The 21,484-nt window shown below is 43.8% G+C and overlaps 1 protein-coding gene across 1 annotated transcript in view; it reads left to right on the top strand.

The window, feature by feature from the left end:
- The window catches only part of LOC126327401 (uncharacterized), a 31,074-nt gene extending 10,430 nt beyond the window's left edge, over positions 1–20,644 (top strand). The window contains exon 2 of the mRNA XM_049995884.1: positions 17,363–20,644. Within this exon, the coding sequence (XP_049851841.1) occupies positions 17,390–19,309 (1,920 nt within the window). The 5' untranslated portion in view covers positions 17,363–17,389 and the 3' untranslated portion in view covers positions 19,310–20,644. The remainder of the gene's footprint in view (positions 1–17,362) is intronic.
- Positions 20,645–21,484: the final 840 nt, after the last annotated feature.

Consider the following 21,484-nt stretch of genomic DNA (forward strand, 5'->3'; position numbering starts at 1 on the left):
TTGTTACTGAAGTTACAATCTTCTGGGTTGTTAGGCCATGCCATATTTCTTGAAAGAAAGAAATATGATGCTGCCTAATAATCCATCAGATTTGAACTTCAACGGTGGTATTTTTTTGCGTTCTATTCCTAATGTGGTGGTACATACGTCATAGAGCCCTAGGAATTATTAGGTCTCGAATACCAACTGTCTAAATAAACAGCACGACGTTCAGAGTATGCAATAAATCTAATTTTCTTCCCTCGTTAGCATTTATGGATTCTACTTACGTGTAAACAATGTAAACTACGATGTATAGACTTCCTACGTCACAAGGAATGAAAATTTTAATACGTTTCTTTAGTATATTTTGTTTAAATAGTAATCTTCGTTTGAAAAGTAGCAGACAACCTATTTCTGAATTTTTAAAAGGACTGGTCCATCGGATTTTTTCTTACGTGTTTTACAACGAGCCATATTTTCACTTGAAGTTACCGGATTGACACCAAAGGGCAATAAATGTAGAATCAATTTGTACTTGTCCCTGGACACTCAGTGTTAAATTGTTGGTGTTACAAGTAAAGAATCTATCGACCAGTATTCATACACATGCTGGGAACACGCCATGAACCAATAAAAAATCTGCAGGCTCTATATGCTTCAATAATGTTAACACCTTGTGTACCGTCGTGATTTTGTCGGTAAGGTATGTAATAATTATCTGACAAATGCCAGAAACAGTCAAACGACATAAACTACGAAAGTCTAAATAACTTACTGGATCGTCGAAATGTTTCTCGCCGTTAAATCTGTTAAATAAATTGTGACGCTTCTTCACAGGATGATTATTCGCCCAATCATGCATTCCTTGTGACGAATTTGTGCTTTAAGCTTTCTTTCCCTTGCCGGAAGAAGAATCTCCTGAACGTTCCTAATGGTGTTGCAGGACAATCAGTACGTCAAAACGCATTGGGAGCTCCAAGCGAAGGAAAGTCTGAAATAATACCATTATTTTCGTCACTACCATGAAACAGGATTTCCATCATTTCCTTCCGCGATAAACTATTTTCCGACGTTCCAAAGGCAATACAGGTAAACGTTGTCTCATCGAATGCGGAAACAGGACTGGTCCAGTCCATGACTCTAAGGCGAAAGAGCCCCAGAAGAAAGTAAACGCTCAAGCGCTATGATATTGTCAAGAAGAGCAGACGAGTGCTGCTAGGAATGTGGAATTAGTGTGTCGCCGTTCTGTTCGGTTGCCTGCTCTCATGCCCGGATCTACATGTACGGTCTTAGCCGTCAAGTCCCCATACCTCCATGTCGTAAAATAAAGCCCATAGCAGTCTGGACATTATAAGAAGCTGACGACTACACCTGCCCCTTGATGGTGAGGGGCACTTCCCTCCTTGTTGATCAAACACCACCTACCTCAGGAGCACTGTTCCCCCAATCATCGGGGACACAAATCCCAACTGGAGATGCGTAAGTCTTCATCGGCTCCTCTTGCTAGGAAGGGGTGCCTTGCGTCACTCCCTCCCAAGGTTTCTGCTACTGAGAAAAAGACTCTCGCCAGTGGCTGAAGTGCCCAAAAGCAGATGGTTTAAGGCTCAGTCCTGGAGACGGAATCCGTGAAGCCCTCCCACCCGGGGAAACCCAAGGAGCAGCGACAAATCCAGAAAGAAGACCCCAAGACCAAGGTAATAGCGGTGGCATCCACACCGCCACTGCCTACAAGCTCTGCGTCTGATGTGAAGATTCTGACGTCTGATGAGGACCTAGATATCGCTAGACCCTCAGACAATGGATGTAGCCTGTTCAGTAAGTATGTTAGTGGCAGTAGGTTGCCTCATAGTGTTTCATGCCTTCTCAGTATCAAGATCATGTCCTCCTCCAATGGGACTTCAGCAGTTTTTTTACACCACCTGGCTGAGCTATTGTAACTGTTAAGCTTTACACCTGGTTCCAGGTAATGTGGACACCTGGTGGATATTGCATATAGTGTTGGGTGGAATTTTCGTTTATGCTCTGAACTTCGTATGTAGTGAACCTGTGCCTCTTCGCACTCCTCTTGGAGCTAAGGCTGTCAGGATACGGACGACGCAGGAAATAACTCTGCAACGTTTATCTCCCTCCAAGTGGTATGGCACTCCTGAATGTAAGAGTTGCAGTGTTCGAGCAGCTTGCTAAACCTTGATTATTTTCGGGAGATTTTAACACCCATAACACGTTGTGGGGTAGCACCATGCTTACTGACCGTGGCAGAGGAGTGGCAAATTTACTGTCCCAACTCTGCCTCTTAAATAATGGGGCCGCCACACATTTCAGTGTGGCTCATGATACTCAGCCATTGATTTTATCGATTTACAGCCCAAAACTTCTCCCATCTATCCACTGGCGGGCACATGACCCATGGTAGTGACCACTTCGCCTCTTCCTGTCACCACTCTGGCCCCATCTACGGCCATCCTGATTTAGGTATTCCGTGATTTCCCTGAATCGTTTCAGGCAAATGCCGGGATGGTTCCTTTGAAAGGGCACGGCCGATTTCCTTCCCAGTCATTCCCTAACCCGAGCTTACGCTCCGTCTTTAATGATCTCGTTGTCGACGGGACGTTAAACACTAACCACCACCACCACTCTGGCGTCATATCCGTGGACGCCAGTCCAGATGGCTTTAAACGAGACAGACTGGGTATCATTCACCTGTTCCCACTGTTTAATCTCCCACATATGGTGCCATTGATGTTGCGGTTCAGCAGATTACTGCAACGATAATTTGTACGGCGGGAAACGCGATCCCTCGTTCTCTAGGGTGTCCCTGTTGAAAGACAGTCCCTTGGTGGTCGCCGGAAGGTGCTGAGGCAATTAGAGGGTTGGCGTCCTCTTCAGCGACCTAAGTGGCACCCTTCCAAAGAGCACCTAATATCCTTTAAGTAGTTCTGCGCCTGAGTTCACCTGCTTAGGAAACGATGGAAACAGGAGTGTTGGCAGAGGTATGTGTCAACCTTCCCAAGTGTGGACGACTACCAGAGGTGTTTTTGGGTACCAGATCCAAACAGGTGTCCCTGGCGCCAACATTAATGGAGTGAAAATTGCCCCGAAAGAGCTGCTGGGCCAGGTCGGATCCAGTAAGAGGATTAAACATCTCTTGTCTGACTACAAGCGATATCTCATCTTTAACCAGATCCAGTATAATGGCGTATTTTCGTGGAAATGTTGTGAGAGAACCGTCATTGCGGTGCTAAAACCCAGTAAAAATCCGCCTGATGTGCGTAGCTATCGGCCCATCAGGCGCACCAACTAGCTTCGTAAGCGGCCGAAACGTATAGTGTGACGGCGGTTGGTTTGGGTCCTAGAGTCGTGTGGCCTACTGGCTCCCTGTCAGGGCCGCTTCCGCTAGTGTCACTCCACCACTGTTAATCTTGTCACTCGATCAGCCATCCGAACAGACTTTCCCAGTCGGCAACACCTTGTTGCCTTTTTTGACTGACGTAAAGCATACATGACCTGGCGACATATCCTTGCCACATAGTATGAGTGGTGTCTTTGGGCCTCGCTCCCTATTATCAAAAACTTCTGGTCGCTCCATACTTAGTATCCTATTTGGTGACACCCATTGTTCCCCCACGTATTCAGGAGGAGGACGTTCTGCAGGGCTCTGTAATGAGTGCACCTGTATTTTTAGTGGCCATTAACGGCGTAGCAGTAGCTGTAGGACCATCTGTCTCCCCTTTCCTGTATGTGGATGACCTCTGCATTTCGTATTGCTCGTCCAGTACTGGTGTTGCTTAACGACACTTAGAGGGAGCCATGCACAAGGCTGTCATAGGCTCTAGTATGGAGAGGAGACTAGGAATGTGTGGAAGACCTCCATGTAAGCTGCTTGCAGGGACTCTGTGTTTATCTGCTGGGTCTGCATTGGCCAAATGTGGCTACCACATGGTTACATCCTCCATTGCTAGGATTCACCTCAATATCACTACAGCTCACATACGGCTTCCGTCAATATATTGCTCGACTGCCCACTCTTAGCCCCTCTGTGGCTAACTTTTAACCTTCACATAACCTATGTTTGGTGTCGGGCGACAGTGCCTGAACAACAGATGTAGTTTTATGTTTTATTCGTGACTGGGGTTTTCATCGTTCCATCTAAGGGTGGGCATTTAGCCTTCTGAGGCCACCACCATCCCTTTGCTTTCTTTGCATTTCTTTGTCTTGGTGGTTGCATTTTCCTACATACGTTCATTTCACATTGTCTTTCTGGAGTGGACATTGTTGCAGAGTGGCTGGTTCATCCTTCATTATTGTGATCAGCCAGTCCAGACCATCTGCTCTGTTTTTAATACCTTCTTCTATCTTTCCTTGTGGTGTATGTTTTCACGTATTCAGTTTGTTCCATTCATTTTATTTTTAGATGTGGTTCCACATTCCTTTTCCACCCTTTTACTTTCTTAAACATACTTTGAGTGTTTTGTACCTTGAGCCTTGCTTGGCGGGAAAGCGCTCAGGAACGATGCGACTTCTGCATACAGTACGCGGGCCCCTACGTGGTATACGCGATCGCAACCCACTCCAGCGGCGGTTGAGGGATGTTTTTAGTTCGCAAATCACACTAGTCAACGGGCGCGCGTAAAACCCCCACGTTAGCTCCATTAAAACGCACATTTCCTCCATCGTCCACGAAAAGGTAAATACCATGTCCAATCAATGACACAGGCTTATAAAATTGCCATTACAAATAGTGCGGTTCAAATTTGGAATTCCTCTCCGCATAAGATAAACATTTCATCATTACTACATTTTAGTAAAACCTCAAGGTCAGTATTACTTGATCACTGTTCCCGTCCAGCAGCAGAATCTACGCAACATGTGAATTACAAAGCTTAATACAAGTAGCACAAGGTGTAGATTAAGTGAATCGAAGAAAAAGTCACCACTAAAAAAATTGAACTTATATTTACATAACATCAAATATTATAGTATATACGTACAATAATAAAGTATCAGAACCTAATAAAACGCGAATGTTAGGAAAAAAATTTGAGAGTTTGAAAACGCGAACCTTCGCCCCAACAAACAACTCAGTACAACTCAGTGACACTACGCGTTACGCTGAACCAACAACACAGCCCTTGCGTCTAATCACTATGTGGTAACCCTTGCTGAATACCTTAATCGTAGATATGTTACTAATTGCAATATAATTATAACAAACTGTACCAAGAACAAATGCGTTTTGGCTGCATCTTCAGTGTGTCGCTGCCTTCAAGTAGCCTACTCTCATAATATGCAAGCTACAATAATTCTTTTGCCACGAATATATTTCTCATTATAGTAGTGTAACGAATCACACAGTTAACGGTTTTTCAGTGATTCTCAATTTGCTTGTGCTCAGAAACGGCATATATACATATAAGCTTGAAATGAAATGAATGCCAATATGGCTCCTCACAACTCTGTACTGAAGGGAGACGGCGTGCGTGTGACGCAGGTGGCGTTGTGACATCTCATTGGCCAACGCTCAGACGCACGCTCAGAATATCTGACATGCCAGATATTGCTCTGCACGTTCGGAAAGACTCCCGAACGTGCTATTCCACGCTATGACGTCAGAAACTCAGCACGCTCAACGTTCGGATTCACGGTCCTTGTGCCGACGGCGTAAACATGAATTTGAATAGTTTTTTAGTCTCCAGTTCCTCCAATGATTGCAGGAACACGCTGGAACGATCTATCTGCAATGTGCTGTATTTTTATCGACTCAAGTTTCTTCTTTTAACGTAAGTACTGTGCCTCACTGAATCCTTCAGTGTTGTGTTCCCATATGTCAGCCATTTCTTTGCATTCAACAATGGGATTCCACTGTTACTCCAAAAGTTGTTTTGGCTTTCCTGTGTATACTAAGTCCTTCACTCATCACTTCTTAGAAGCCTTGAGTTTTCTTGTAGCCATTTCAACGTGGCTGCCCTGCACTTCCTGTTGATTTCATTACTAAGTGATTTATATTACTGTATTCCTGTCTTTCCCTGAAGTGTTCAGCACATTTCGTCATTCCATCGAAGAATTCCTTGTGTTATCGAAGGTTTCTTCAAAGTTACCTTCTGTCTGCCTGTGTCTGTCCAACATCTATGATTGATCCTGGTTCACGTTGTCAACTGAACAGCCTATTCAGACATTCCTAACTGAAGTGGTTACGTCCTTGGCGAACTATAAACATGTCATTCCTTAGGACTTCAGTATCTCAGTTCCTTCCACACTGATTCTTGAGGACGATTTTCTCAAATCTACCTACTTACCATAATTGTGTCGATATCTGTGTCTGGGTAGCTGATGCTGAATTGTCTGACCATGGTACGATAAAATCATGTGTGTCTCAGCGGCTTTAAAATATACCTTCTCCTTCAAAGATTTGAGATTCTAGAACATAGTATCCGCTATTACCATCTGAAATTTATTGCGGAACTCGGTTTTTCTCCTCATTTCTATTCCCTAGCCCATATTCTCGTGTGGCCTTCCCTTTCAAGTGCTTCCCAATCTCCATGATACAGATCTTCATCTCTCTTCATATACAGATGTACCCTTGCGTCTAGCTGTGAGTCACATCGACATGTATAAATGAACTCATTGTAGTCAAAGGTCTGCTGTTGAATCTGATTAAAACTGTTCACAGTAGCTCACCATCTCTTCTACATTCCTATTCATGAGGGCTCCTTCTGTTACACCATTTTTTGCTGCCATTGACATTACTCTTCGATATACAAGAAATCCTTCTTTCCATTTCACTTCGACACTCATTAAATGGAGCCTCTCAATGTACCTTTTTCAAATGTTCTAGCTTTCTACTACGTTCGAACCTGACATTCCATGCTTAGACTAGTAGAATGTTAATCTTCATTGATTCGCCACCTGGAATCATTTCCATACAGTGAGTGAGAATTCGTCAGTGTCCCATCCCACTGCTCTGATACAGCCCCAGGGCTGGACCACATCCACAACAAATTGAAAAAGCACCAGTGAATTCTGACACCACCTTTAACCACATCTAGAGCGTGGGCGATTTCCCAGCGCAATGGCTTGAATTCATTATTGTCCCTCTACGCAAACTAAGTAAGCAGCCTCTAGACGTGGACAGTTATCATCCATTAAGTCTCACCTATTTTCTTTGTAAATTGCTACAACACATTGTGAGCAGGTGGCAATGTTAGCTCCTTCAATTTCGGGATCTTCTGGCTCCATCACAGGCTAGTTTTATCGAAGGCTGTTAAATTACTGATGAACCGGTCTATCTGGGGTTTGCAGTCTGACCAGCTTTTGCCCATCGTAAACATCTTAAAGCTGTCTTCTTCGACCTGCAGAAAGTTTGACACCACATCCTTCCTACCTTACACGAGTGGGGTCTCTGGGGTTCGCTATCGATTGTCATCCACAATGTCCGTTGCACTGTACAGCATATAATGGGGCTCTTCTGGGCTCTGTACTACCACTCTTTCTAGTAGCAGTCAGTGGTCCATCAGCAGCTGTGGGGTTTTGAGTATAACCCCCTCGTACGCCGACTTCTTCAGCTTTTACTATCGATCTTCCAGTGTTGTCACTGAAAGACTGCAAGGCGCCATACGAAAGTCACATACGTTGGCCTTCTACCGTGGCTTTAGATTTTCAGTAGCCGAGACCCACGTCATGCACTTACGTCGACGTTGTACAGTCACCCACAGCGAGAACTCTGCCTCGCCGACCACCTTCAGAATGTGACGGAAACTTGAAGCTTCTTGGGACTGGACTGAGTCACAGATGACGAGGATTACTCATCTTCGCCAGCCTTCGTGACTGTAGTGAACCATGGGTAGTTTACAAGCATTAGACCAGTGCTACCCTCACCATCCCTTGGTCATTGCTGTCCGCTTTCCTGTGTACACTTGAGCAGTCAGAATGCTTAGTGGCGTTTGTTGGAATCCTGGGGAATGGACTCGATGATAGCCTCACTGAAGTGACTCCTTGTAAATGCACTCTTCAGATCGATATTCCAGGAATAGAACTCCGATCGATATTACACTGTCAAGTTCCTTGTGTTTGGAATACAGAACGACTGACTGTGACTACACCCAACAAACTACAGGTGGTAAAGGAGACTAAGAATCTGTAAACCTCCTCGCAGACACTCTGCCATCCCTTGCCGGCTCTTCATTGGCCATACTTGGCTGATCAATGGTTCCCCTCTGTAGTGAGGACCAACCCCACTGCCATTGTAGTCACTGTTTGATAGTGGACTTTCACAAACTAGCCACCCTGTGGCACACTATAAATCTCTGATATTTTGTATTAGGGGCTAGCTAAGTTCCACGTTTTCATTTGTGAAGTGGGCTTTCACCATTCGTCAAGGGAGGGCTGCTTTATTTTATTCGCCCACTGAAGGGTTTATCTCCCTGCCAAGACACGGCTCCCGGCAGCTGCTTGGGCTTGGTGGTACACCCCATTACTCACTCTACCTGCTCTTCGACTCTTCTTTGCCCCTCTCGTGCAGTCTGTTAGACTTCATTTCTTGTTCCTGTGATTCTCTTGGCATTCCGTGTCGCTAGCCTTCACAAGACAGCGTCTGAGTGGAGTACCTCTGTTAAGTGGTGGGAACTGGGTATGTATTTTCCACATTTCGCTTCATTTTCAGCGGCTTCTAGCTGCTCTCTAGGTGGGAAACCTTGCCTGCTGCTCTTCCATTGTCTTCCTTTCTCCTTTTCTTTCCTTACCTCAACGTCGCTGACATTCGCTAGATCTAGGAATTTCTTCCTCTGGGTTTCGTGCGGTAGCCTGTCCCTGACAAACATACGTCTCTTTGAAGAAGGGGATGGTGACTTCAATCAACCAATCTACCTTCATTAATGATTTTTCTCGTGGTCATTTCACTTCCAATAATTCACTTCCCTCCTGGAGATCGGAAAAGTGGCTAATAGGGAATCGTTTGTCAGTGGAGAAATCACGATACATTTCAATTAGGAGCCACATGTCCTCTGGATACGCACCATGTCTTCTACATCTACATGACTACTCTGCAATTCACATTTAAGTGCATGGCAGAGGCTTCATCGAACCACAATCATACTCTCTCTCTACTATTCCACTCCCGAACAGCGCGCGGGAAAAACGAACACCTAAACCTTTCTGTTCGAGCTCTGATTTCTCTTATTTTATTTTGATGATAATTCCTACCTATGTAGGCTGGGCTCAACAAAACATTTTCGCATTCGGAAGAGAAAGTTGGTGACTGAAATTTCGTAAAAAGGTCTCGCCGCGACGAAAAACGTCTATGCTGTAATGACTTCCATCCCAACTCGTGTATCATATGTGCCACACTCTCTCCCCTATAACGTGATAATACAAAACGAGCTGCCCTTTTTTGCACCCTTTCGATGTCCTCCGTCAATCCCACCTAGTAAGGATCCCACACCGCGCAGCAATATTCTAACAGAGGACGAACGAGTGTAGTGTAAGCTGTCTCTTAAGTGGACTTGTTGCATCTTCTAAGTGTCCTGCCAATGAAACACAACCTTTGGCTCTCCTTCCCGACAATATAATCTATGTGGTCCTTCCAACTGTAGTTGTTCCTAATTTTAACACCCAGGTACTTAGTTGAATTGACAGCTTTGAGAATTGTACTATTTATCGAGTAATCGAATTCCAACGGATTTCTTTTGGAACTCATGTGGATCATCTCAGACTTTTCGTTATTTAGCGTCAACTGCCACCTGACACACCATACAGCAATCTTTTCTAAATCGCTTTGCAACTGATACTGGTCTTCGGATGACTTTACTAGACGGTAAATTACAGCATCATCTGCGAACAATCTAAGAGAACTGCTCAGATTGTCACCCAGGTCATTTATATAGATCAGGAAGAGCAGAGGTCCCAGGACGCTTCCCTGGGGAACACCTGATATCACTTCAGTTTTACTCGATTTGCCGCCTATTACTGCGACCTTCCTGACAGGAAATCACGAATCCAGTAGCACAACTGAGACGATACCCCATAGGCCCGCAGCTTGATTAGAAGTCGCTTGTGAGGAACGGTGTCAAAGGCTTTCCGGAAATCTAGAAATACGGAATCAACTTGAGATCCCCTGTCGATAGCGGCCATTACTTCGTGCGAATAAAGAGCTAGCTGCGTTGCACAAGAGCGATGTTTTCTGAAGCCATGCTGATTACGTGTCAATAGATCGTTCCCTTCGAGGTGATTCATAATGTTTGAATACAGTATATGCTCCAAAACCCTACTGCAAACTGACGTCAATGATATAGGTCTGTAGTTAAATGGATTACTCCTACTACCCTTCTTGAACACTGGTGCGACCTGCGCAATTTTCCAATCTGTAGGTACAGATCTATCGGTGAGTGAGCGGTTGTGTATGAGTGCTAAGTAGGGAGCTATAGTATCAGCGTAATCTGAAAGGAACCTAATCGGTATACAATCTGGACTTGAAGACTTGCCCGTATCAAGCGATTTGAGTTGCTTCGCAACCCCTAAGGTATCTACTTCTAAGAAACTCATGCTAGCAGATGTTCGTGTTTCAAATTCTGGAATATTCCATTCCATTCGTCTTCAATGCTATGGTTTTCATTGTCTTCTGCATCCTCACACTGTTCATCATTCCTGTTTGCCACTCGAAGGGCAAGGGGATGCCCTGAAACGTTGCCAGAACCTCCGCCATCTTTGAGGTGCCCATTGTAAATTTATGCTAAGAGTCTTTGGGCGCCAAAGCTGACGAATTTCATTCAAAATGTAAGCAGAGGCTGTGTGTGAACACAGGGTATCCTCTTTGCGGCGGCATGAAGTGTGTTATCGATTATGCCCCTGCAGCAAATGTGTTCTGACGTAGAGAAAACTAGCTGGTTCTGCCAGACTTCGTCTCTCTGGCCAATCGCTGGACAGTCTGCAAATTGTGACAAATAGTTCTATAAACACGTACTGCCCCCATGGTCTAGGGGTGGCCTCTTTGAAACTCTTACTGATCAGAACTCGAAAGGTCATTTTGAGTTGGCCGGCGAGATTCATACGCAGAACCAGCTGAGTGTCGTGAAGTCAGAACACCCTTGCTGCAGGGGCACCACCAAGAATGCAATTCACTTCAGGCAGCCGCAGACTAGTAAAGGCAGGATGTATCACGTGGCTCAAAGATTTCAGTAAAGATTTAAAGTACGTTCTACACTGAAAATACGAGTATTTCAACTTAATCCTACACACTACAAAGTTATTGAAAAAAATTGAGGTTAAAGTTGTCTACGGAAGTGAAATGTGTTCTAGAAACATTAACGTATTAAAATATGGCGTCCAGAGTTAATAATCTCATTTATTAGCGTTTTCTTTTCATGCTGTAGCGTGGATACGAGTCTTATGTCTCCAACAGAGCGAGGTCGGTGACACTTGTAAAAGAATAGAACTACCAAACTGCTGGTTTGTATGCTACTCTTCGTCGTGGCTATTCTCATTCGATAGTTTAGTCGATGCATCTGATAATAGGAAAACTTTTTGAAAGGAACCTCCAATTACTTAAGAAAATAAATGTACCCGCTTTATTAGAGTACTATCAGATACAACGAAAAACTATCGAATGAAAGAACCCACCCCTAAGAATCGAGCTCACACTAGAAGCTGGTTAGTCAAATGCCTCGGCCGCCTACCCGCTCTGCTAGGCAAGTAGAATGATGGGTTCAAAGGCTACTCTATGGGAACACACAATCGTTAACTGGAACACTACTGGCTTTGGACGCTGTATTATAATAGAGTTTGACATCTTTATATGTACAGCATTGAAAGTAGGATTTTCCGTAAACTGTGGCCTCGATTTTTCAAAAACAAGGGCGTGTCTAGCAAAAAGTCTATACACGTCACTTAATTTTCAATGAAGAACGTCTTTCAGAAACTTGACCAAAATCAAAGACCCACTTGTCAGACCACCCATCCACTGGAACAGTCGTCATCCGCATTTTTTCTCCGTCTGAATGGTGCGCATGAACTGTCGATACAATCACGGATGCGAAGGGAATACGAAGCTAGTTATTTTGCATCAGGATTTTATTGTGCAGCTTAAACGTTCACAGCTAGTTATGGCACCCAACATTGGCTTTCGTAGCTTCTTTAAATCAGTCTCAGTTCAAGGGCTCATCGATTACATCCCTGTTATAGTTCCATATTACACCTTCATATGCCCACCCACCTGTGTCAAGGCTATAGCTCCAATGTATTCAGTGGGTAAATCGCCTTAACGACTTCAGATACATTTTTGTAGTTCTTTAGCTTCAGAAACTTCCATACTTTCGTTCCTCATCTATCTCGCATCCCATGCTCTACCTCATTTATTCGAAATAATCTTAATTAATTTATTTCACTTGTCACGTTCACATGGACCACTACGGCAAGCTAGAATAATCCAGCTGTCAGATAAGAAACTGGGATAAATTGGTCCGAAATACAAGAACCATAAATAGGTGAAGTGGGTGAATCTATTTTTTGTGCCAAGAAGGTTGACTAATTCAGTTTCACTAACATAATAAAATGTCACCAGCTTACGGTGACATCCAAAATCAATGTCTCATTCCTCATTCAGAAACTGTACACTTAGGTGTATAACATGTCCATAAAATACGTTCATAGCCATACATCACGAATACTGTCCGGATCTGGTACGATGTAGGAAATTGATACTGCATTCAGCGGACAATGTCGGAGGAAAATGTTACTGATCAGCTGCCAAATTAAGTTGAAAGCTGCGTTAAACTTTAGGTGACGGTGGAAGTCAAAAATTTGTAGTGGAAAATACACAGAAAACGGCGCCACCATGCACCTGAACGTGGGATTTGCTGTTATCACTCATGATAGTATATTGATTTAGCCAAAATTTTACGCACTTCCGAATTTGTACACATTTTTGGGATTTAATAGCAGAGCAATCTAATGTGCTACGGAGAAATTGTAGATAAATTCCAAGAAAATCAGCGTCAAGCAATTACACATTTTCTCCTGCGGAGGATCTGGGAGGAAATTGATCATGTGACATGTGTCGCCTGACGTAATAATAGTATATTAAAAGTTAATTTTACCGCCGAAATAAGCCAGAATGGAACGGCATTTCTCTCTTGCAGCAATTCTAGACATATGCTCTACATCTGTACCAAATGAAACTTCAACATGAATGATTAGGTATGCAATATTTTTCCGTATCCTCGTTGTCACTTTGAGCTAAAGGTTTCGGAGATTTGGGAAAAGAACTGACTGATTTTGGTTGCATTCACTTGATATGTGTTCAATCTGAACTAAGAAAATACGGCAGAGCTTTGTTACATATTGATACTAATGAATAGACGACGTTAATACGCAACCACTCGTTTCACACATGTTCCCCTGCGCCTTGTGCTTCAAATTATTTGGTAAGAGCCGCACACGAACAGCTGCTAGCATGAGTTTCTTAGAAGTAAATACCTTAGGGGTTGCGAAGCAACTCAAATCGCTTGATACGGGCAAGTCTTCAGGTCCAGATTGTATACCGATTAGGTTCCTATCAGATTACGCTGATACAATAGCTCCCTACGTAGCAATCATATACAACCGCTCGCTGTCAATTCAACTAAGTACCTGAGTGTCAAAATTACGATCAGTTTCAGTTGGAAAGACCACATAGATAATATTGTGGGGAAGGCGAGCCATAGGTTGCGTTTCATTGGCAGGTCACTTAGAAGATGCAACAAGTCCACTAAAGAGACAGCTTACACTACACTCGTTCGTCCTCTGTTAGAATATTGCTGCGCTGTGTGGGATCCTTACCAGGTGGGATTGACGGAGGACATCGAAAGGGTGCAAAAAAGGACAGCTCGTTTTGTATTATCACGTAATAGGGGAGAGAATGTGGCAGATATGATACGCGAGTTGGGACGGAAGTCATTAAAGCGAAGACGTTTTTCGTCGCGGCGAGATCTACTTACGAAATTTCAGTCACTAACTTTCTCTTCCGAATGCAAAAATATTTTGTTGAGCCCAACCTACATAGATAGGAATGATCACCAAAATAAAATAAGAGAAATCAGAGTTCCAACAGAAAGGTTTAGGTGTTCGTTTTTCCCTCGCGCTGTTGGGGAGTGGAATGGTAGAGAGATAGTAAGATTGTGGTTCGATGAATCCTCTGCCAAGCACTTAAATGTGAATTGAAGAGTAATCATGTAGATGTACTTCCCTGCAAAAAATCTTTATGTAATTGCGACCTGTCCGAAGCCGCATTCCATTCCTATATCAAATGAAACATCTTGTTTCACATAGGAAAAACTTAGGTACAAACAACGCTAGTAATAGCGCTGTCAGTTTCCTAACGCGTGGTCGCTCTTTGGCTTTCGCTGAACAGTTTGGCTTCTAGTGCCTCCCAGGAGCTTCACTACAGTACAAGCCGACACGGCAGTGGGGGGCGCTGCGGTCGACCTCTGTAGTAGTGGCAATTTGGGGCGGCGTACTGTTCGGAAAACTCGCGTAGTAGGTGGAAACCCCCATTCAACTCAGTAGGCTATCGGAAACCGAGCACCGGAAATCGTTGCGCTTGAAACAGGGAGTAATGGGACACGATACGGTAGAAAATGTCAGATTTGTGTTGCACCGGCAACTGTGCTTCTGTGGGAAACAATATGTGCAAGTGCAAACAAAGAAATGGACAAGACAAAGGTCACGGTGCCAGAACGAATTTTTGTAGAGATGTAAGTACAGCTCCTACCAAAGAACTGGAAGCTGTAGACGTAGGGAGCCAGCATATACGATGAGTAATTGCGTATTAAGATCGTCTACTGATTATCATCAGTATACCACATACGGCTACTAAAAGCGAAAAAAATCTGTCAAAAAGTACTTTTCGTAAAGTACTGAAACGTTGAATTACGTATAGCGACATACAGAAGACAGGGAGAGATGTCGGTTAATTAACCCTCCCATATGAGTCTCATTCAGTACAAATCGTTCAAATGGCTCTGAGCACTATGGTACTTAACATCTGAGGTCATCAGTCCCATATAACTTGGAACTACTTACACCTGACCAACCTAAGGACAGCGCACACATCCCATGCCCGAGGCAGGATTCGGACCTATGTCCGCAGCAGTCGGGTGTTTCCGGACTGGAGCGTTTCAGTACATATTTAGTTCATAGGCATTTTCTATAGAAATAATTGTTCTCAGCGTGTCATTTAGTCCTCATGACTTAAATAAGATTTCATAGATGCTTCAGTTTCCACTTAAGCATTGAATTTCGTGTGGAACATAAACAAAAATGTTTGGCGCTCCTAGCATATAAGAAAGACACCCTTTATCGACCTACACATATAAGCAGTACATCGGTTTCTGCGGCAGTTAAGAACACTATAGGCATGACTTAATACCGAACTTACTATTTTCGATTCAAAGTTATTTTCCTTTTTTGTACTGGTCTCACTTTAACTCAACTTCAAATTTTACAGTTGTAAAAGTTGCTGCAGTAGATAATCCATTTTGATGGGGCTTCTTCCCAACATAATTACAGAAAGGTTCTTGCTGCTCGTTAGTACTTCAAAAGGCAGTTGAAAAGCATTGAACGATTCTGTTTAATTGGATGAACTGAATGGATTACCTGGCGCTGAAGCCACCGTTAAAGAACTGATATAGGAGGTAAAGGTCAGGGATTCAGCTTTGTCCAAAGCTCAGCTACGACCGTATGAAGAAACTAATGGTTTAGGCGGAGGAAGCCAACCATCTGCAGTTCAGGCTGTTCCCCACATACTTTCACATCCTGTTGCGCATCTGTAGTTACAGATAACTGCTTTCCCAGAGCCTTATTCGAAAAGTCAGCTGCATTTCGTAAGAAAGAAAGCAAGATGTAAAATGTTTCAGACTCTAAACTGGACACAATCACACTTCAGTACATTGGAGAATAAACTATACTTGGTTGACCGATAGTGAGATTCCGAAAGACATTAACATCCGTCTGGCACAACGAATGCTTTCTGAAAGAGAGAAACACATCTGACTATAACCACGTTAAAAACGGTTTTGTTTTTAGAGCTCTATCCCTCTGTCGGATACAGCGGAATCATAAGATAGATTCTCCACGCTACTTCGGAACGCTTTCTCTCAGGAACGGGTAGCCGTGCAAGGCTGAAATTTCACACACTACGGTCAGAGGTCCCTTCGCAGTGCAAAATATCTAAATTAAGTCAGTGCAATAATGACATGGCCATTTATCAAATCTTACCATGCCTTAGCACATAGGATCGAAAAACATGACAATGATGTTTGAAGTTTCGACAAGCTGACTGATACTCAATAACGAATTTTAAATAAAATTTAAATAAATGAAAATTTAGAATGAGGAAACAAATTAAAAATTACAGTAGCAAATGCGTTTACACAAATTCTTTTCACATAAAATTAAAAAGCTTCTGGAAGTGTTTGATTTGTGATACAAGAATCTTGCCGCTATCGATATAGAGAACAGGCAAAAAATACAGTTCTTACATTAGTAGAATTAAGGGACTGTTAATTTTCTATGGAACACTCAGGTGCTGTTTTACAGGCTCTTGGGGAATTCCTCTGTTCCAGTTCATTTTTTCGTCATTCGTTCTGTATAGATATCGTATACCTTAAGTTCATACGAGGAAACTTAGCTTACCTTGGCATAAGCAGTATATTCATAAACTACAAAATTGTACACATTCGGTGTTCCAGTTAATCAAAATTGTTTGCAAGAGAGAAATAATGAGCCGCGATTAATGGCATGAGAATTCAGAAAGCAATGGAAACCACTGCGTTAGGCACAGCACGTATGAACGGAACATGTGACCTGTAATTAGGATAGTGTCATGATACCACCATTCGTAAAATATGCCTCACGAAACCATTCGGACTGTCGGAAACTGCTGCCAAGGGGACATAGCCATGAAGAAACATGAAAAACCTTAACTTTGCGTAACATTCTACATAAGGAACTGTTGAATTTTCGAATTCGCTAAGGAAACTGGAAAATGTAGAAAAGTAAACGCAAGGGTCCAATATAGATGCAGTGTCGGTGAAATAAAAAGAAAGTTTCCTGCTCGGCTGAATGTATGGTTATAACAGCAAAAGAAATCAATATAAGTCGAGTCGTTATGAACAGGACGGTGGTGTAAGGTACTTCGAACAATTCAGTGATGCAAATATTTTCGTAAGAGTGGCCAGATAGCTGAATCTGTAGAACATTTGCTCGCGAAAGACAAAGGTTCAGAGTTGGCCGCGCTCCGGCTCACAGTTTTAATTGCCGAACTTTTCATTAGTAAATTAGACATTTTGCTAACGATTTTTGCACTCACGCAAATTGCTGTTACACAGACTAACATGGACTTACATTTTGTTTTCAGAATACTGTGACACAAGACCGTTTGGCCATGACTGCTGCGGTAGCTTTGGCAAAGGCGGCCAGTACCACGACTGGAATGGAAGAGCCAGAGAGCGGAGGGCCGGAGCATGAGGGAGAGCAGACGTCGTCAGGACGGGCGTGGGCAGCGGGCCAGGTTCCGCAGTGTGTCCAGGGCAGTGCTGTGGACGACGAACGGCAAGAATCTCCCCCAAATGCCACACAAACACCACAGTGTGAAACCGATTCGCTACTTAGCGAGCGAAGTTATGCAGAGAAGCAAAGTGTATGCAGCCAAGCGAAATCTAACTACTGCAAGTCTGAGGTCAACACGTGTCATTCGTGCAGCAGTGTTGCCATTAGGTTACCACAAATTGACAACCAAAATCAGCAGTCCCTTGGATGCTGCGAGGAGGGTGAGGTTCCAGAGGCGTCTGGCGAAGAGGCATCTCACAGTGCAGAGAATCGCGAAACATCGGGAGCGGACGGTGAAAGTGGAGTCACCAGTGTAATGAAAAAGTCTGGCGGCGGCAGGAGCAGGAGCAGCAGCAGAGGCAGCAGCCGCAGCAGCAGCACAAGTAGAGGCTCGGCTGATGGGCAGTCATACTGCTGCTCTGGCAACGGAGCAGACAGCGATGACGATACGGATACTGGGCTTTCAGAGACATCCTCGTTAGACCTAGCGGAACTCTACGACGACACAATAGACGCCCTCGAGGCGGAGGCAAAGAAGGAAGAGCGCATTATGGAAGAAATCGGCAACTGCATGGAGGTGGTGTGTGCAATGAACAGCGACATCCGCGTCTTTGTACTCGAAATGTTCGGCACTCAGAGACTGATGGGGTACAGCTCGCGGAAGTGTTCCGGCGGCCGCAGGAAAGGCAAACGTTCAGACGTGGAAGAGGAGACGACTCGTGGACCCATTGTCGACTTTGAGAGGAGACTCGATGCCGTAAAAGCTTATTTGAATAAAAGATTGGACGAATCGCCTCGTGAGGCGGAAGAGAAAGCTAATGCTGTGTCACTCCCTGAGGAAGGCGCATGTAGCGCAACACCATCCAATGCGAAGCAGGAGGCTGAAAATAGCTCCAGCGGCGCGGGTGTGGGGTGTAGTGAAGATGTGCCAACAGCTGTGAGCAGTGGGAATAACGAATGCGGGGATACGGAGGCGGATCCCAGCAGGCAGCAGTCCTGCGACGGAAATGTACGAAAGAGAATGGTTGCCCGCGAGTCGTGGGAAGTCTCTGTTGTCGCGAAGATTTGCAGTATTGTTGAGAAACGAGTGCTTAGGGTTAAGGTGGGCTGCCAGATGATGCTAAGCAGCATGCAGGCTGTGGCCAACACTGTCAAGCTGGCGATGGAGGCATACGAAGCGACACAACTGGTAGTACACAGGGCGAAGAAGTGCAAGTCTGTGATTGCGGCTGACATTTTGCGGGCAATCGTTGCCGCCGCCACTGAGACCACAGCTTGGATGCTGAAGGCGCTGAGCGACGTGGAGGCGGCGGTGGCAATCCACGCAGAAATCGTAGGAGCCATAGAGAAGGCAGAGAGGACGCTGCGCGGCGGTCAGGGCGAGGACCGCGTTGATGAAGGCGTGGAGAGGGAGGTCACAGCTACCGTGGACAACACGGAGCTGCTGACAAGGTGCACCGCTCGCCTTCGCTTGCGTCCGCCGCGTGGCGAAGACCGAGCGGTGGGGTCCGCCTCCGATATGCCACCCCCTGGCTCCGGCGAAGTGAAGGCGATCCCATTGCTCTCGGCTAAAGTATCTGGCGGCACTGACCGACTCCCGGCTGATGTGTTACATGCTCTGCTGGTAGCCACGAGGAGCGCTTTGAAGGCTATGGAAGCAACGGAGAGAGCGCTCGATTTCTTCACCGCTTGCGAAATGTGTGTAGGGGGGAAGTTCAGGAAACGCCGTGGTTACGGCAACAAAATGTTGAACTAGGTATCGACAGGTATTCCTGCCAAAGAGCCAAGAAAAACTTCATGCGAGTACAATGGCTGTTAAATACAATTCCTTAATTGATGGAATACTTTCACTACTTTCTTTTGCACGCGCATTTTTCTTTCTTTCCAGCCTGTTTAAGACGAGTAGCACGTTTAATCATAAGGTATCTTCTTCAACCAGAATATCATGAATCTTTCCTTATCCGCATCTCCTTCTCAGAAATTTTCAGTGCTCTCTTCGTCTACTCCACCGTTCACTACTCGCTCACACTATTCTGCCTTTAGTCACAGGCATATTGATCACCTTGTCCTTCCTTTACAGCTTCACCGTTCACCTACATCCCCATCTGCGACCACTTTCTTCTCAGTTCGACGAATCATTTGTTACTAGTATGATCCCGTGAATTATCCGATGTTCCCGCATTTTCTTACGGTTCTGTTCGTACTAATGATAAAGTTCGACAACTTGCCATTTTCTGTCAGATTGCTTCCTGTAATATTATGCTCCAGTACATTTCTGCCCAAGGTTTTCGCGTCCATCGCCGTTTTAAAAGGCTATTATTTTTCTCTCTCTCGTTCTTTTCGCACCTTTTATTCCTGATGGTAACGTCTCGGCCACATTCCTCAGGGTGGTCAATGTCTCACCTTCATGTCCACAAGTGCTACTTCTCTTTTGTACGTATGTGGTCTTACGTAAGGCTGACGTTACCTTCTCTCTCTCAATGACAGTATCATTCTTACTGTTTCTTGTAGGTATATGCTCTCACAGTTATCAGCGCTACTTTCACCCAGTTAAACTATAAAACGTATATTACATTTTTATTTGAAAATTTATACTGGTGGAGACATGGACGTGTTACAAGCAACAGTACAGAAAATTAACGTTTTATTCAATTTATATTGACTTGGATTTTATTTTATTCATAACTTTTGAAATAGGATTTTAAACTTCAAACAATGTAAACTGATGGCAGCGAATTTATACAGTTGTTGTGAAGATTTACCGAAGCAGCTAGCTCTAAACTCGAGATTGCATAAAATTGCAATCAATATAGCGTCCTTACATCGTATCTGACGACGCACACTTGTTCCGAGCTACGTCCAAAACATTAGGCAATAAAGAGTCCAGTTTAGTTGTGTTAAGGCAATTATAAAATTTAATCATGATTCATTAATAAACGGCGTCTGCGTCGGACGTTCTAAGAAAAGGACATTTGTGCCGAATATTTGGGTGTGCTGTTTGTGTAGAACTATGAGAAATATTGTATTGTAGAAAGTATTACAAAATATCTTCACAACTCCAATAAAAGCTTGCTTTTATTTGACTTCATTTCATACGTCTATAATATTAAGTACCTATGAAAACTTTTCATCAATAATTTTCCGAAAATTGGTTTTGCTTCTTTAAGGTAGCCCAAGATAAGTTATCAAACTATATAGTAGGAAGACGATGTGCCTTAAATATTTCCCAGTAAGTATAAATACACTCCACTGGATCTATGACGGAATGCAATGCCAAAATGTTGTAATAGTATCTGGGAAGGGATACTGGAACAGTCCTATTTTCTTCATGATTTATGCAAGATATATAAATGCAGACACTGCGCTGAATACGTTGTAGTACCCTCCTTGAACCATTATGCAAATGAAAAAGTGTAGACTAAGAGTTAATTTCGATGTGGAATCTCTTCACGGCAATAGTTTTTATAATTCCGCAAAACACTTTCGTGCATGAGCTCGAACATAACGTATTGTTAGTGTTATAAAGAGTCTCTGAAAATGTGGCAGTGGGCTACACTGATTTGTTAATTGGAGTAAAATATCTGACTGAGAAGCAATACATAAATTCCAGTTTATATTATCTCAAGTCTTTTTTGTTTCTCATCCACCGAATTACCGCACTTCTTGCTTGGTTCAAATAGTAGTGCTTGTAATAATCCAAAAAAGAAAGCCGAAGAGTGAGTGATGCAGACAACAGACGCAGTTGGTAAGTCTCCAACAGGATTAATAATTTCTTGCAATTTGCCGAAAGATGACTGAAGAATACAGCACTCACTACAGATTTCGTGGGACATCAGTAAAATCGTTAAAGGCCAATGATTCGCAATTTTCACCCCTCTAAACACGTTTTTGCATTTTGTAAGTTTCATTGGATTAGAGATGTTTTGCCAAC

This window comes from Schistocerca gregaria, chromosome 2 (genome assembly GCF_023897955.1).
Source record: "Schistocerca gregaria isolate iqSchGreg1 chromosome 2, iqSchGreg1.2, whole genome shotgun sequence".
NCBI lineage: Eukaryota > Metazoa > Arthropoda > Insecta > Orthoptera > Acrididae > Schistocerca > Schistocerca gregaria.